The sequence below is a fragment of the Vanacampus margaritifer genome, chromosome 14, assembly GCF_051991255.1.
Source record: "Vanacampus margaritifer isolate UIUO_Vmar chromosome 14, RoL_Vmar_1.0, whole genome shotgun sequence".
Classification (NCBI taxonomy): domain Eukaryota; kingdom Metazoa; phylum Chordata; class Actinopteri; order Syngnathiformes; family Syngnathidae; genus Vanacampus; species Vanacampus margaritifer.
In genome coordinates, this window is record NC_135445.1 from 8,147,121 (window position 1) to 8,165,650 (window position 18,530).

Below are 18,530 nucleotides of genomic sequence, written 5' to 3' on the forward strand. Positions count from 1 at the left end.
CCAATAGAAAACATGTCTGGCAACAAGGTATTGCCTGAAGCAATGAATTCAGCCAATAAAAAGAGAGAAAAGGCGGGGCAAACGTGGGTTTGTGTTACTACTCCAAGCTTTACAGTTTGGTTGAGCTTTGAATGAGGGGCCATCATCCCGGTGGCTCATCGCCTGTATTTCGACTTTTAAGACTCGCTGGACCAATTTAAAATGAAAAAAATGGATATATTGACAGGTACCTAAGTGACCACCCGACTATCTTTCGCCTGCTCAGTCGGTAAGCATGTCTTAAACAGATAATAATATTACATTTGTAAGGGACGAAACACGCATCAGACCTGATTATTTGTCTGTCGGACAAAGTAGCAAGCTTGCTAGCGATTTTTTTTCTCTCTCGCACTCGCTTTTGAAGCCGAGGGGAGGTGGAGAAGAGAGGATCAGTAATTCCAAGACAAAGAAACTTGAATTCATTTCATGTATTGGCACTTTGGAATAATGTGAGCAATTGTCTCGCTTTCTTTTGCTGTTTCTCAAAGTCTAGACTGAGTCGTTTGCTGCGGAGAGCATTAGCTTATTCTTCGGAGCGTGTGTGCATGGTTGTTTTTGTGTGTGTGTGTGTGTGTGTGTGTGTGTGTGTGTTTATATTATGGGTGGTTGCAGAGGAGAAGTGATACAAACAGACGGTTTCTCACAATGAGGTTGGATATTACAGACACAATACGGTCGCTTATCTTGTCCACAAGGCCCTGCTAGTCGCGATTAGCATTTCATTTTGACATTGTAGTTCTATCAACACGGTTTGAGCTTTTTTTTTTTGTTGCGCCCATGTGTCATTTGGAAGGTTCTTCGCACAACACCAGCATCGTTGCTTGCCCCCTTTGTTAATTTCTATACAAATTGAGAAATTCCGTAATTGGGAGAAACACCAGTTTAAATATGTTTATTCCGCGGCTGATTAGCGGTTTATACAGTCGCCGTCTCTTTGTCTGGCATTAAACAATTTGAAGTGGTTATATTGCCGTGACCGGCAACTCGACACCTAGCGTTATTTTGCCGTGAACGGTGTACTGGCTCGTGGAACAATGGTTTAAGGCGGTCACCACGTATGTGCGAGGTCACATGGTTTGGATCCCGCTCTCTACTTTTTTTTTTTTTCAACTACAATGTCTTGACAACAGCCTAAATGTGCTCTGAGGGTAATTGATGCTGATGATAATGATACGCAATATACGGTACATATTACATAAATGGCAGCAACCTTGATGATGATGATGATGATGATGATGATGATGAATCACTGTAACAGTAAAAAAACAAACAAACAGGAAATAGGTGAAATGAATGCCAAACTGAATATTCAGAGGTCCAGTTAGCTTGAGTGTACTGTTGAATACCGAATGAAGTCAAAACATGTACAACAAATTACAACAGCTGCTGATGAGTTGTATTTTTTGATGATTTCTTTTATTATGTGAAACCAGTCAGTGGCGTATAAGAGAGGTTATGGCCTTATGCTGAATGGAATAGGATGAATCGACTTTGATGGAACTGTAATATAGTGAACTTTTTTTGGGGGGGGGTCTTTCAGCCCCCAATGATCTCTTTTTAATGCAGCTTGGGGATGAAGTGCTGATTCCACGAGGGAAAATTGGATGCATGGTCTTTTACAAAATCTGTACTTGCTGAAAGAGCAACCGACAAGGATCACTGAAATAACTTGAAACTGATAAGTGATGGGAGAAAAATAACTTAATTATGAAAATCGGACATTGCACACACACAATATGGAGCTTTTCGAATGACATTTTGTTGCACAAGCTTTGGAGGCAATCCTTCGCTCAATTCGTGTAACTGTGACACTGCCCTGAGCAGGATGGAGCAAAACAAAACAAACCCGCACTTCCTACATGTTTCACAGTAGGTACTAGATGCAGTGTCGTTTTCTCGACATGCTTTGTTTTTGTGCTAGCAAGCGCCAGCTTTGTCTCATCTGTTCAAAGGACATTTTCCCAGAAGCTTTGTGGCTTGTCAATATTCAAATTGTTTCAGTGACCATTTTGGCTTTTCTTGTTTTTTTTGTTTTTTTTAATAGAACAATTGACCCCCCCCCCCCCCCCCCCACACACACACACGCACACACACACACCACCACCACGTGTGTATAAAGTTAACCGAGGCACCACGTTTGACCCTGCAGCCGGCCCAGGTTTAATGCGGCCTGACACTGCTCAGCTTTAGCAAGTGAAGGTTAACTCTGGTTTTGATAATGGGATAGGTAACTTTGTATGGGATTAGCGTTTGATTAGTATCAGCATCAACACAGAAGATTTGTCACCTCTGTTAAGATGGATTAGGTTTTAGAGGCTGACCTAGTAACCGGAAGATACCCCGTATTGACGCAATTATTTGAACAGTCTGCACACAAATTATGACAACTGTCAATATGCCTTCACAAGCTTTTTTTCATCAGTTACTATTGTTTGAGTTTTTTCGTTTACGTGTCTTTGTCTCCTGTTTTTCAGGATTGGTTGGATGCTTCACTTTCTGCTCCCCCACATTTGCACATTCCATCGGATTTTTCATAATTTCCGAATTCGAATATTTTCCGGGCTTTTCCTCAATACTCATGACTTAGATTGCACTCCACAAAATACAAATGTATATTCTCCATTTGTCTCTTTTATTCCCTGAAGGGTTTTAAAAATACAGCCTAACAGCTTTAAACCCCCCTCCCCCTCCCTTGTTCCCTTTACATCAGATTAAGAGGCTAACTCAAAACACTCGCGTACACAACGTACATACAACATGTCCTCCATACTACCCTTCACTCCCCCGGTGGTGAAGCGGCTGCTGGGGTGGAAGAAGACTCCGGCAGCAGGCGGAGGAGCGGGAGGTGGGATCGGAGGAGTAGGGGAGCAGAACGGAGGCGGGCAGGAGGAGAAATGGTGCGAAAAAGCTGTCAAGAGCCTGGTGAAGAAGCTGAAGAAGACGGGGCAGCTGGATGAGCTGGAAAAAGCCATCAGCACGCAGAACGTCAACACTAAGTGTGTCACCATACCCAGGTGAGACGGGAACGCACACACACACGCCGTTATATTTGTTTTTATCAATGACTCTACTTAAAACGTGGCCATTACAAAAAAAAATATATATCTTGAAAGCCAACCGATGTCACTTTGGGGCTTCCCGTTGAGTAGGGCTGGGCAAAAAATCCAATTAATAAAATTAATCGTCATTTAAAAAATTGAATAGTTGAAAATGACCTAAATTGTGAAATTGAGGTGTATATGAATGCATAGAATTAGGGCCGCTCGATTATGGGGGGAAAAAAAATAATAATAATTGAAATCATGATTATTCAAACAATTATTTTTCTGGTGCAAAACAAGAACATGTTTTAAGTATTTAAAAATATTAAAACCAATTTAAAAAAAATAGAAACACTATAGTTATCTAATATCCTTTTGGATTAAATTTATTTTGGCAAAAACTTGAAGGGAGTGCAGTTAGTGCACTGTGCAGTAGGACGATCATTGAGTTTTTTTGCTACAAAAGAACAACATGTTAACACATTAAAAAAAAAATTAGGACCAATAAAAAAATTATAATAGAAACACTATAATTATGTAAGTTCCCTTTGGACCAAACAGAATTTATAATTGTATTTATTTATTTATATATGTTGGCAATAAATTGAAGTTGGAGTGCAGCAAGTGCACTGTGCAGTAGGACGATTTATTTATTTATTTTGGGTACAAAACAAGAAAATTCTTACACATAAAAAAAAAAAATCTAATTCTTTGAAACACTATAATTATGCAAGTTCTTTTTGGATGAAACATTTATTAAAATAGTTAATTAAAAAAATAAAATACGTACAAATGTATAGATTTAAACGACTCAAAAATGTGTATGAATAATCTTTTTTTTTTTTGTAATTGTGGAGTATAATTGTGTTGAAATTGTAATTTAATTGCGCAGTCCTACTTAGAATAGCTATTTTTTGTACAAGCTGAATGTTAAGTTTATGTTAAATTGTTTTCAAAATCAATATACGATATTATTGTCCCAACATTTTGATCAGGGTTTATTTTTGAATAAATGGAACCTTTTAAATAAATGTTTGTTGACTCAATCCTAATCCTCCAGAATGAAATAAAAATTTGGATTTTCCTTTTTCGTCCAGCTCTACAATTCAGCAAAAATCAAACTAATCAATGACCTGACTGACCACACAGCATACATAATGTCCCAACACCACAGACTTGCAGGAAAAACGAAAAGTTGTGCAACGGAAAGCCCACTTCTTCATTCAGGTCACACAGGTTAGCCTTGTAGGAGAAGTGAAACCGGCGTGGAGGAAACCAACATTTTACACGTGAAAACATCAAGCTTTAATTGTTGACGTTGTTAGTTTTAATAGTGCAACCATGCCTTTGAGAGTGGTTTGGCCAAACATACAGAATGAAATGACTTAGCTTGTATAGCTGTTACAGGATGTCAACTCATAGACATCTTCCCTTTCTGCTTCCATATTTACACAATCTGTCAATCACACATTTTAAAAGGATAAATTGACAATAATTTAAGTCTGCTATCGAGCGTAATGAGGGCAGGCAGATTTTGACAGAGGACCAGATTATTTAGATTTCCATTATTTTCCTCTTTTTAAATTAGAATAATTTAGTGGGGAACCAGCGTTTGAGAAAGTTTCAGAGTTTCCATTGCAAAAAAAAAATTGCCTTGGGTTTGCTTGGACCACCTCCATGGATCGTAATATAGGATTAAAAAAAAAATGTTTTTACAATTCCATCCATTGTAAGCACATGTTTAGGTGTAATGATTTGTTTTAACAAATATTAGTTTATTTAGATTAGAAGGATACTATTTCGAACCATTTAGGCTGGAAAATGATTCAAAACCCTTTTTTTTGGTCAAACAGTTCTCTTGTTTGTCAACAGAAATAAACACAAACGCTCAGTTCATTTTTATCGTACAGTGCGCCGGCCTACAAAGTGTCCGGGGAGCTCGACTAGAAGCACGCGAATATAAATGTCGAATGTCTGATCACTCTTTGGAGGATCTTCCTTAAAGGGAGATCATTCGGACAAGAGATTTTTGGACAAAGATGCGCCGACGCCAAACCTCTTTCTGTTCTTCACGAGAGGAATGTGAGAGTGATAACTGAAGTTAAGGAACGGAAGATAAGGTGCTGGTGCTTTTCAGATTCCTGTCGTCTTCAGTCTTGGATGTCGATTCGTCCCCCCAACCCCCCCCCCCCCCCCCCACCTATTATCCTTTTGCTGGTATGATCCTTGAGATAACTGTTCTCTTATCATTGGCTCAGTTGGTATTGCTGCATTTGGTTTTGATACTTTTGCAATACTTGAGCAAAACCCAAAGTATTGTGACGTGGGTGTGCGTGGTGCATTGTTGAGAGGAAACAGGCGGAGATTTTTGTTAGAACTCAAATGGAGGATGTAGCGTGTGAAAGATCAGAAGCATGGGTGGGGATCATTACGACGAGTACGAGTTTCATTGTTTGCAACTTTGCATGCAAAAAAAAAAAGGGATGGTGGTTAGTAGTGTTTGCGTGCATGTGTTGCGTTGTCTGTCATAAGCCATACACAGCACTTTTATACAAATTGTCAAATTTTTTTATGTGGTCTTGTCTTAATCTTGACGTTTGAAACGGTCATTTACATTTCTTTTTTTTTCATGTCACTTTTTGGGGAAAGTTATTATTTTGTGTGTAACAAAATAAAGCTGCCCAGATGTCCTTATAAACAATATACATAATATAAATTGCAAATGTGGATATGATCATGTGTTAAGAGAGTTTATTTGAAAGGAGCTTAGACATGATGAAAACAAGTAATGTGACTTTATGGACTGTCATGTTTTGTTTTGATAGGATGACATTTGGCGATTTAATTTTCTGTCTCCATTTCTGATACGAATCCAACTGTTGACGTGTCTGTTTGTAATGTCATCCTACTTATTTGGAATGGGACATCACACATTTACTGTCTGTTTGCTTTTATGTTTGCCATTTTTTTTTTGCTCATGTCCTGTATGTTTTGTGTGTGTGTGTCTGTGTATGCATGCGTGTGTGCGTGTCTATAGCAATTGCTCAGATCTATGGGGTCTAGGGTCAGGCCACATGATAGAGCAGTGGGACTCTTCAGGCATGTACGGATACGCTGACCACAACAGGTGAATACACTCACATGTATTATGCATTTTTGGGGCGGGACGGGGGCGGGGAGTGCTTCAAGGCCAACAATGATGGGCCATTTGTTTTCATGCCTACATTTAGAAACAATTCACTGATTCACTGCCATTGACGGCTATAGACGTCAAAAATTCATTTGAACTATTTCTATTAGTTTAACTTCTTTTTTTTTCACTTTTGTTAACAAGAGTATGAAAAAAATATTGTACATTTAGAACAGATATAAAGTTTGTGATTAATCGTGAGTTAACTAGTGAAGTCATGTGATTAATTACGATAAAAAATGTTAATCGCCTGGCGGGCTTAATTATAAAAAATAAAATAAGGGGCATTTAATCGTGATTAATCGTATGATAATTTCATATCTACAAATGTACAATAAAATAATTTCTAGGTTTTCATAAAAAAAATTAATGAAATGAAAAAAAAGTCATGCGATTAATTACAATAAAAAATTACCCTAATTTTTTAACAATCTTTTCTTTCTTTTTTCTTAAAAAAATGTCTAGGTTTTCATACTCTTGTTAACAAAAGTGGAAAAAAATGTTAAACAAATAGAAATTGTTCAAATGAATTGTTGACGTCAATGGCAGTGAATGAGTTAATAATGAACATTCTACGGTGTATTGGTCCATTTAGGAAATATGAAAGTAACTTACCAAAACATGACATGTAAATTAAAGCATTATACAATTCCAGTGCGTCAGCTCTAGTTAAAAATTGATTCCACGGTGAAAACTTTTGATGCTTCCTTTCAGGTCGTTGGATGGGCGTCTTCAGGTATCCCATCGTAAGGGCCTGCCGCACGTCATCTATTGTCGCCTGTGGAGATGGCCCGACCTTCACAGCCACCATGAGCTGCGGGCCATCGACAACTGTCAGTATGCCTTCAACCTCAAGAAGGATGAAGTGTGTGTCAACCCTTATCATTACCAGAGGGTGGAGACGCCGGGTAATGATCTCTTTGGAATTGATTTGAAATAGAAGACTGTATGTACTGATAGTTCTCAGCATCAGGCTGCCATCAAAAGTAGTGCTTTAAATGTCAGTATTCATGGCAGAAACGTTTTTTTTTTTTTTTTTGTGCTGCATAAAACCATGGAAAAAGACGCATGCCATTTTGGTCTCTTATTTCCACAGTGCTGCCCCCAGTTTTGGTGCCGCGCCATACAGAGATCCTGACGGAGCTTCCGCCTCTAGATGACTTTACAAACTCAATCCCTGAGAATACAAATTTTCCAGCCGGCATTGATCCTCCTAACAACTACATCCCAGGTCTGTAAGCATGGCAGCCCTCAAGGTATTCATTTTACAGTAGTGATGTGGATCAAAATCAAACCCAGCGAGTGGTAAAGCTTGAATCTTGAGTCCTTGAATGAACGATATCTTTGGACAAAACTTTCAACATACGTGTCTTTTTGGTCTCGAAATGATTTGTTTTTCAATGCTAAAAAATCCTACAGGACTTTTTGTTTTTATTTTTTAATTTTTTCGACATTAAAATTTTATTTAAAAAAAGTATTTTTTTTCAGGGCAAAAAAAATGTTTAAGATAATTTTTTATTTTTTTTAAATAAAAACAATGTGGTTTTCAGTGATGACAAATCAGCTCCGTTCAAAAACGTCTTCTGGTGCTTTAAAGCACAAAAGGAGAGGCAATAAATGCCAGGCTGAGACTTGAGTTGACGTAAAAATAGGCTTCCAGTATCAAAACTTTTATAAGTCCTTGGGTGTTTGGGAAAAATTGTAGTCAAGAGTCCAGCAGTGCAGCATTTACTTCCATACAGAATAAAAACGTGATTGGCCCCCAGAGCAACAAGTGATTTTCTTGGCAAAATCCCCAAATAAGTGCATTTTACAAATGTCATAAATATGACAAGTTGTCTTCATGACAGTGTCACGTTTTGACTCCAACCTCTCCTTTAACCACTGATTAGGCCTTCCTTTTTGGTGCCCTCCGAACAAACCCCTTTTAGTTTGCCTTCCGGTCATCAATATCTGCAACTCTTACAAACACACGTGCTGATCTGACTGTGATCGTGTCTGCCGACTCATTACGCACGTGTGGCCTTCGCTAAAGGACTCAGACACATCTTAGTTGGTGAAGTCTTATGAAAACGTTTTGAGTTGTGACGGGATCAAGAATAAAGGAATAAAAAGGGGAGGTTGAAGAAAATCACGATACAGTCATAGGCACATCAACAGTTATTATAAAAGATTTATAAAAATAAAACACACCACAGTAGCTGTCATTCAACTCCTATCTAATTATTTTATATGGCACGGTAATTACCCGACCTACCACTGGAAAATCTCATCAGCAAAATATTTGCTTTCTATTGCGTATGTAAAAACGTACATTAACGGCTTTACATTTTTCTTTATGTACCGTGTCATGCTTTTACAGAGACTCCCCCGCCTGGCTACATTAGTGAAGATGGCGAGGCTAGTGACCAGCAGATGAATCAAAGTATGGAATCAGGTGAGCTAGTTTCCTTCGGCCTGAAGTCTGTGAAACGTATCCTGACTTTTAATTGTATGAACACGCGTTTGCATCTGTTTGTGTGTTTGTTTATTTTTTATTTGTATTTTTTTTTTTTTTTCTGGAGAGCTCAGTATTGTTCATTCGGTAATTTTACCGATTTGACATGTCATCATCGTTGCTCTCTTTTTTATTTTTTTATAAATATTTATATTTTTTTTGTTTGTGTTTTTATGCTAGGCTCACCAGCAGAACTGTCGCCTAACAATTTGTCACCCGTCAGCCACGGCCTGGGTAAATCTACGATCGTTTTCTTTCTAGATTTCTTTCCATTGTGTTGAGAGTTTCAAGTGAAAGCTTTATTGAATTTCCTCTGTGGGGATCAGTAAAGGATGATCCTATTGGTTGGAGCTGCAATTATTATGTAATGGTGGAAAAACTAAGCCCAATGGGAGAAAGAAGACTTTTATATTACAGTATATTCGGTTGTATTGCATTGCTCGAATTAGAAACGGCAATTGCGAGATGAAAATGTATTCACGAAGTGCTTTTCTCAACAGACCTTCAGCCGGTCACCTACAGCGAGCCAGCTTTCTGGTGCTCTATAGCCTACTATGAGCTCAACCAGCGCGTCGGAGAAACATTCCATGCTTCGCAGCCTTCTCTTACCGTGGACGGCTTCACCGACCCCTCCAACTCGGAACGCTTTTGCCTCGGACTTCTCAGCAACGTCAACAGGAACGCAACTGTCGAAATGACAAGGAGGCATATAGGTATCTATTATCAACCTCTTCAAATTGTCTCCAATAAATGATTATTTGATGTGCTTTCATTTCTTTCCACTCTAACCTTCAGGTCGTGGAGTGAGGTTGTATTACATCGGAGGGGAGGTGTTCGCTGAGTGCCTCAGCGATAGTGCCATTTTTGTCCAGAGTCCCAACTGCAACCAGCGATACGGGTGGCACCCCGCCACCGTCTGCAAGATACCTCCAGGTTCTTACTTTTTTTCCCCCTCAGCAAACATTAGGAGGCGAAAATTGTCTTTGTTTCTCTATATCAGCGTCTCTAAAAAAAATTATTATTATTATTTTATTTTTTTTACACCAACTACCACAAACATGAAAATACTTAGTTGGGCTAAAACAAGAAGAATCCAAAATGTACATTTAACCCTGGAGAACCCTTTTCTTCTTTGGAAAATAATGAATTATACATTAATTGACTGCTATAAATTCACTGAACACCAAAATATATGTTTTTTCAATTTTAACCCTTTATTCCCTAATTTAGGATTAGGGCGAAATTTGACCCTTTTGGGATTTAGGAGTATCATTTTGAAAAATCTGAATAACAAAAACTGTCAGTAAACTATTTAGAATTTAATAAAATAATCAATCAAATACACAGCTACATTGAACAATATATATTTTTAATTTTATTTGTTGCATTTTAGAACTGGTTTTTGAATGTACAAACACACTTTGGCCAATGGAAACAAGAACACAGGGACAAAATCACTGCTGGAAAAAAAAAAGATATTTGTTATTTGAGTAGCAGAATTTATAGGGGCCAAATTTGACCCCACAGGTTCTCCAGGGTTAAGCCACTGTAATATGCAGTTTGAACATAAACACTGATCTTAAATATGGGAACGGCATTCATAGTATTTTATCTGTACCACATATTTATATTTAAAAGTAACTCTTCAATGCAAATAAGCGGAAGTTACTCACTCTAATTCATCATTACAATATAGAGTGCATTGTCTTAAATGCATATTTTCAGAGGGAATAATGATGGATGGATGGATAAACTGAAAAAGGGCTCAAGCAAGAATATCAGATCAGACTGAGAGTATTCAAGTCGACAGAAAAACATCAAGTAGGAATTTACCATTAAAAAAAAATCTGTACCAGTGGTGAACATCACTTAACGGAACCAACACTTTTGCTCAGTTATGTTAATGGCACTCTCAGTCTTTTGCAACACTTTCTGCCTAAAATGTTTCTGCTTACTAAACACAACTTCTAGTGGATTTGTGTCCTTTTTATGACTTCATTCCGGTGAAACTGTCCAGTCTTGAAAAGGCCAAATGCACACACACGGACTTCTTTTGATACTGGCTGAAATGAGGCCAACTAAGTGAGCAATGCAGACAGTTTGCGTATTATTTTTTTTGTTATGTTTGACGGTACGAGCTTTATAGCAAATGTCATACATAAGAGCTTTATGTGATTAAAAGTACACCATTTAAAGTACAGAAATAAAATGTACAATGTAAGAAAAAAATGCTTTACGCAAGCTTAATAATAGGCATAAAAAAAAGCATGATTGTGTTTTATTAACCTGCACATACATGCTATATTGTAATTTCAACATAATGTCCATTCGATGATGAGTGAAACCGTGCTTATTGGAAAAATAAAGCCCTCGAGGAAGAGTAGCGATCTCCACACAACATGACTTGTTTTTCCTCAGCCTCTCACCCACACAGGCTGACTAATCTGTACCCATGCAATTTTGAACATTTCATTCTTGGCTGAAGCGGTAGCGCGAACGCTGTCATTCTGCGGCGCACGTTTGCGGAGAAGGCAAAAGCAAGCGTCACGTGGCGACGTCGGGGTTTGTGCTGTCAGCCTTGGGAATGATCTCAATCGTGCAGTTTCGCATCACAGCAGCTTGTCATGTCAATATTTGTTTTGTAATCATGTTGACAAATGAACTTTGTTTTCGTTTTTGCAAGACTTACAAAAAATACATCAAATATAGCTATCACTTTTTATTTCAAACAGGAATGGTATGCGTGTCACATATAGACGTCCAGTAGAGATAGACATGTTTTTTTTAGGGCTGATGTTGATTGTCAGTAATCAAAGGGGCCGATAAACGATATTTGGAGTCCATATTTATTTTCACACACAAAAAAATATATATATTTATGTATTTATTTTTTTTATTTTTTTAATATTACATTTTAAGTTTTCCAAAAATGTTAAATATCTGCAATGTTAAAATTTCACTTATCTTAGTTTTAATTTCAAACTAAAACAGAAGGTGCAGAGAGTTTCCAGGGTCAACAGCATCTTTTATAAAGGTAACTGAAATTTTAAAAAAATACCTCATTCACTGCCATTGACGGATATAGACGTCAATTTAAAAAAAAAAAAAAAAACAGTTTTCTCTGATTTTTCTGTCTCATATTGTTCATGTAATGGAACTACAGTATGAATTATTTCTCTTTTGTTTAATTGTAAGTTGTTGCTTTAAATGAATGAAAGATTAATTTTAACTGGGCTGGCAGTGAATGAGTTCCCTGAAGTTGGCACAGTTTTAAATTAATTTTATTTTTTTTCCCCAAAAAGCTGATGCTGATATTCGTTAAAATGCTGATTATCGGCCTATCCTTAAGAACAACACAAGTTACAAGAGGAAAAAAAAACCCATTGTGCCCCAAATACAGAAACCTGTTTCTAGCAGTGCAAAGCATCTGAAGCCTAATCCCTAATCTTTCACTTCCAGGCTGTAATCTGAAGATTTTTAACAACCAGGAGTTTGCCGCTCTGTTGGCACAGTCCGTCAATCAGGGGTTCGAGGCGGTCTACCAGCTGACTCGGATGTGTACCATCAGGATGAGCTTCGTCAAAGGTTGGGGCGCGGAGTACAGGTATGTTTGTCTCCTAACGCATACAGTATATTTTATTATTTATTTGAACTAGAATCAGTAATCAAGGTTAATGTTTTGTTTGCGTTTCACAATTAAGGGTCATCTCACGCTCAATTTTTTGTTCATAATCACCCTAATCTATTCGTTGAGCGGCCCAGGGTGCAGTCAGACATCAGCACATAAGGCAATATGCACCTTAAACATAAGCCACGTGCATCTGCGGTTGCTCTATTGTACGCAACTTGATCTGAACGGTAATGCTTTGTAGTGTAAACAAGGATTAAACCGTAGTTTGCCATGCTGCACACATGTCCAATCCCTATTCTAGTCTCCCTTTTGTTGTAAAATGTGCACGATCACAGGACATTTGTCCATCCGTCTGGCCGTCTAACCATCCATCCAGCAAACATCTGTTCTGTCCCTGGCTCGCTTATTGTGTTGTAACCTCCCAGAAAGCCAGACAGCACAGTCAGTGTGTGTGTGTGTGTGGGGGGGGGGGGGGGGGGTTGCTTTGTCGTCATTGGTCGGCCTTAAGCTGCTGTGGAGCCTGTCTGGTTAGCCCACAGCGGCCCCCGCCGCTCAGGCCTACAGCGGTCAGCTCTGTTTGATTCATCATTTGATCAGACTTTGCCAATGAATTAGCTAATAAGTATTTTTATCCGGGGTGTCAAAATGAGTGTGTTAATTTAACGCCTTACTTAATTCCAGTCACACACACCTCCACGTCAAAATTTAGGAGTAATACATTTAATAATAATGCATATATTTGTGGAGACTGGGGTCAAGTTGTATTTTTTACAATTTAAAAAATGTGCAGAATTTCACAAATTACTTCATGTTAAAAGATTAGTTAGCTCTTAATATGAAGAGAAAAACGCAATGTGCTGTCACCGTTTTACGAATGCAATTATGCCATCTAGTGGCAGACAAATGATCTCAACACAAATCAACATCACACTCTTTTTTTTTTTTTTTTTTTTTTTTTTTTTGTGAATTAATATGAAATTACTGTATTAATGATGCAGCCATATTTCTATTAGTTTAAAAAAAATTCCCCACTTTTGTTAACAAGAGAATGAAACTTTTTTCTAAGTTTTATATTTAAATTAAATCTGAGAAAAAATATTTTATTGTACATTTTATTGTAAATGTACAATAATGTTTTTCTAAGTTTTCATTTAAATTAAATTAAAACTTAGCTTTCCACTTTTGCTAACAAGAGTATGAAAACCTAGGAAAAAAAATATTGTAAATTTAGAACAGATATAAAATTTGTAATTAATCGTTATTTGACTAGTGAAGTCATGTGATTAATTACGATCAAAAAAAATTATCGCCTGGCGGACCTAATATAAAGCTTCTTTTTTTTTTTAAAAAATAAGGAGCATTTAATCGTTATAATCGCATGATAATTTTATATCTGTTATAAATGTAAAATAAAAGAATTTATAGGTTTTCATAAAACATTTAATGAAATGAAAAAAAAAATCTAATAGAAATAGTTCACATGAATTTTTGACGTCTATAGTCGTCAATGGCAGTGAATGAGTTAAAATGGAAGGATAGTTTTCTTGTGCACTTACAATCTGGTGGTGGTGGTTGTTGTTGTTGTTGACAAGCCCACCGTTCAGTGTTCTCAACCTTTAAGCTGATGTTTTCTCCCGTCAGACGTCAGACCGTCACCAGCACTCCCTGTTGGATCGAGCTGCATCTCAACGGCCCCCTCCAGTGGTTGGACAAGGTGCTGACCCAAATGGGTTCCCCCTCTGTGCGCTGCTCCAGTATGTCCTAAATGGCGTCTGAAAAAAAAAAAAAAAACTTGACATTTACACAACATTTGACCAGCATCTTAAAGGAGTACACCATGATGGAGTAACAGACCAGAAGAAATGCACACAAAAGGACCTCGAGGATGCGAAAGAGAGCGCGTGCAGTCGTGGAATGTAAAACATCACAGTGAGCCTGATTATTACCTGTCGAATCAACCCTCAGGCTGACATTCCAATCACCATAGACCTAATAACTGAAGTCACTGCGCATATCCAAAATGGCAAGAGTGGCGCCCGGTTCCCTTTCAGGTATTTGACCGAGGTGCCCGAAGCAGACTCGAAACGCATGACGACAGTTGGCGAATCGAGTCTCTCTTCTCTGGCGCTCGCTCGCTCTCGCTCACCAGTTCCACCTTTGCCTCCTCACTGCCTCGCCACCACGCCACAAGCTGGATTCAGTGTCAAGAGTTTTCGTTTACACGCCGTTGACTCGCAGTCCAACTGCCACTCTGGATTCAACTAAAAAAAAAACCGTTTTTGTCGGTTTGAGTGACCAAAGTCGCCGGGTCAAGACTTGCTCTTTTTTTTTTTTTTGTGCTTTTCTCTGTCCACTCTATGCGTGATTGCGAAAGCTTTGAGTTAACACATGCCCTATCTTCACGCAGTCTGATCCTGACACACACACACACACATTTCCACTCAACTGCATACTGTATGTGTGCCGCATCTCAGTGGGTTTGTCGAATAATTTAATTTAAAAGCGAGCGTTCCCTCCAGCGTGGATAACCGCAATTCTACGCACTCTTTCTCTTGCTTCCTTACTCTATTCGATGCCATTCCAGTATATTCGTTTATATTCAGAGTTGCGGTTGCGGTAAATGTGCAGAACGTGGTCTCAGTGGCGCCCCCCAGCTGTCAAGACGGTTAAAAATACACGTCTCTGGAATATTACGTTTCCCCCATTTATCAACAATGTATTGATAAGAAGTGTCCTATAATGTGGGATTTTAGACAAAATTGCCTCTATAATATAATTGCACTTCTCCAAATTTATGCACCCTTATTATTACTACAAACAAAAAAAAGTTGCCTTTGATGTAAAATAAAACAAGAAATGCTTTTAAATTGTACAGATAGGAATGTTGAAGAAAACCCAATAGCATATTTTTGAAACCATCACTATAAAGTTATGCCGGAATTGGCTTATTATGGCATAAGCACTCATTTGATTTCAAGTGAGTTCTTGTCCTCGCCCTAAAGAATTACAGTCCAAACGTTTTCCCAACTAAAATCTATTAAAGCTTTACGTATTAAACCAAGCAATTATACTGCACATTTGTGGTTTTATTCTGTTTTTATGTATTGATGATTTTTACAAAAAATATATATATCTATTCTATACAAATGAATATGTTGAAATTCTTGACTGCTTTTTCCCGACGAAAAGATTGACCCGACAAGTATGTAATATAGGATATAAACGTGTCACTTGGCCTGCCACTGAAAACGAGCTAGAAACGATCACTGTCCGGACTATCAACTTTGTATTTTTCTTGACTTTACTGAAAATAAGATTTGATTGAAATGTTCTTTATGAAATGAATTTAGAATCTATGAAATATAAGATCCTTTGAAAAAGGGGGTTATGTGGACCATTACTGCAAAATTTCCTATGCTGTCCCAAAGACTATAAATGCAAGTTTGTACACACGCGCACACACAAAAACAAGACCACTGACCGAAACTTAACGGCTTCAATTTCTAACTATTAAATTCAGTAACTTAATAATACATATTTGGTTGCTTTGCTCTAAAATCATGAAAACACACCAGTATTCATCCACCATGCCAAAAGATTAATTAATGCCCTTCAAAAGATGAGAGAGATTATGTGTTTATTCACCCCCCGGCTGGAAATGATCCAGTTGACGAAATAAACTATTAAAGATGGAATTTAAATAACAAAATGTATGGACTGAAGTTGTAAAAAGGTAAATAAACCTAAAAATATAAGAGCAAGATGTATTTAATAAATAATAAAATAGATTGAACAAATGAATTGCCTGAGATGTGAAAAATCTTACCAGTTTAGATTGCTAATGTGTTCCTACTCCTTATGATTAAGTCTATCTTTTGTGATGCATTGTGATTCGTGAACTACAAAAAAAAAAGAAAAGAAACCAAACCAAAGTGAACACGTCTCAATCGCGCATTTCGCGCCGCTCTGCTGACGTCATCGGCAAACTCGACGGCGCTTCAATCTTTTTTCTTAAATCTTAAAATATCCTGCTTCTTATATTCTTAGGTTTATTTACGTTTTGACAATTTGAATCCGTACATTTTGTTATTTAAATTACTACTTTAATATTTGTTTTCAAATGTTTTGACATCCACTGGATTATTTTTCAAATAGCTTTATTGAACAAAATGCATCATTTCCAGCCAATCCTGTAGCGTCATCGTTAGGCGACCCCGATACAATCTGGCAGCCAGATCACGTCTGGTACCGACAACGGCTGTTTCTTTTTTTTTTTTCCTGCTTAACTCCCAAACACAATATTAATCAAAATGCCACGTTTAGTCAAACATTTCTGAGTTAATGTAAATTCTCATGGGATTAAACCAGCAGTTGAGCAATACAGAATCACATTTCATTAGTTGTTTGTATGAGAGTTATGTTGGTAAATGTATTGAATTATAGTGTTTTATTTCAAACATAGGAGCAACATTCCTGCCTCCAACTCTTGGACTGTCATAAGTGTTTGCTTGACATTGTGTGTGTTTACGTGCATGGGTGGTTTCTCATCCTGGTAGAGGCCAGTACGTTGTTGGCGTGTGCCCCCCCCCCCCCCCCCCAGCATAGAGCACATAAGCACAATGTCACAAAGTGGGACATGTAAATATTGTGTATGTCTCGTTATGCCCGGGTGTCGCATTCCAGATTCATTGTTTACTTGGACTGTGACACGTTTCTGAACTTATGCGTGTAAACACAAACGGCGGTGTATACTTTACATGCGGACCAAGTTGAATGAATAATTGACTTTTTTTTCCCCCCCATATAGCGCTGCCTTTTTCTGTTTCTTTTGATCTGGTTGATCATTTCCATCTGTATGGATTGATTATTCTACTCATTTGTACATAAACTGAACGCGCCCATGGCAGTTATGTTTCTCTCTCAATGTTTCATGTTTTCTTTATTTTTGTTGTTATTGTTACTTTTTTTAGGGAATATTTTACTGGACTTCTCAATGCCAAGATCAGTACATGATATAAAAAAAAAAAAAAATACCATGTAGTTTTCTTAAGGATGTTGTATCGGTGACACATACAGTGTTTTGTTCTATGCATTGACATCAGATTGTTCAGATTGTATTTTCAAAACATACAGTATATTAGTTTCCCCCCTTTGTTGATTAGATGATTACCATTGTGTGCATATTGCCACGTTCCAGCAAGCCTTTGTTTATTATTATTATTATTTTTTAAATAAGTGCCACCTTGCTCGGCAGTTGGCTTTTTCACTTCCCGAAAATCATTTTTGCAACGGAAGAAATGGGCAGAGGTTTTCTGTAGGGCACATCTACACGCATTCTTATTACGAATCAACTGGTGTTTTTCTTTCTTCTGTGAAGGACAAGTGTGGACTCCCAAACGAGACTCTCTTTTTCTCTTAAAAACTACTCTGCAGGGGAAGGTCGCTTCATGTCACTAGTGGTGTTATTGTAAAGTTGTTATTTTCTTTATACTGTATGCTATTGCTTTTCTCTCTCCGCTTTTCGCAAAGCATATCCAGTTCAGCTGATTAGCTGCATAAGGATATCTGTCTTCTTCAAACACTGAACTTCATACACGTTCGAGTTATGAACAAACAATGAACTGTGTACACTAATAAAATTGGTATGAGTCTAAATGATGTGTGTCCCACGCACCCCACAAAAAAAAAAATCAACTCACTGAAAAATGTTAGTATTTTTGAGTTGCTATATGTCCAGCATATCTTCCAAAGAAAAAAAATATTAGACCTACTCATGTTGTGGTATAAGAATAAGTGTCAAATGTAAGTGCAACTAAACTATGTCTGCCATCTTCTGGTGAATGATGATATCTGCAGTTCGGCACCTGCGGCTTCACATATTCGTAGATTTGTCTTTTTCAATCGTTCACATCATATTCACAAGTACTGAATGAACAATTTAGTTTTTACAATTTAATTGTGCTAAGACAAACAGTATCACTATTTGTTCATTGGTTCTGTTTGAAATATTTCAGCCCTGTGATTGGCTCCTTATCTCTCACCCTAAGTGAGCTGTGATAGGCTGCAGCCCACCTGTGACCAATTAACGTGGACAAGCATTTTAGAAAATGGATGAAAGCGCGGATAGTTTTT

The 18,530-nt window shown here is 37.6% G+C and overlaps 1 protein-coding gene across 3 annotated transcripts; it reads left to right on the forward strand.

Annotated features, from left to right (window-relative positions):
* Window positions 1–108: 108 nt before the first annotated feature.
* Window positions 109–18,053, forward strand: smad2 (SMAD family member 2). Of its 3 annotated transcripts, XM_077586186.1 has the most exons (12): window positions 109–268; window positions 2,514–2,649; window positions 2,750–3,053; window positions 6,118–6,207; window positions 6,985–7,178; window positions 7,367–7,501; window positions 8,633–8,707; window positions 8,948–9,001; window positions 9,268–9,480; window positions 9,563–9,700; window positions 12,227–12,371; window positions 14,040–18,053. In XM_077586186.1, the coding sequence occupies exons 3-12, from the start codon at window positions 2,797–2,799 to the stop codon at window positions 14,161–14,163; spliced, it is 1,425 nt and encodes a 474-aa protein (XP_077442312.1). In that variant the 5' UTR covers window positions 109–268; window positions 2,514–2,649; window positions 2,750–2,796; the 3' UTR covers window positions 14,164–18,053. The 3 variants fall into 3 exon arrangements, with proteins under 3 accessions (XP_077442312.1, XP_077442311.1, XP_077442314.1); XM_077586185.1 differs by having other exon boundaries at window positions 2,514–3,053; XM_077586188.1 differs by lacking the exon at window positions 6,118–6,207 and having other exon boundaries at window positions 2,514–3,053.
* The last annotated feature ends 477 nt before the right edge of the window (window positions 18,054–18,530 follow it).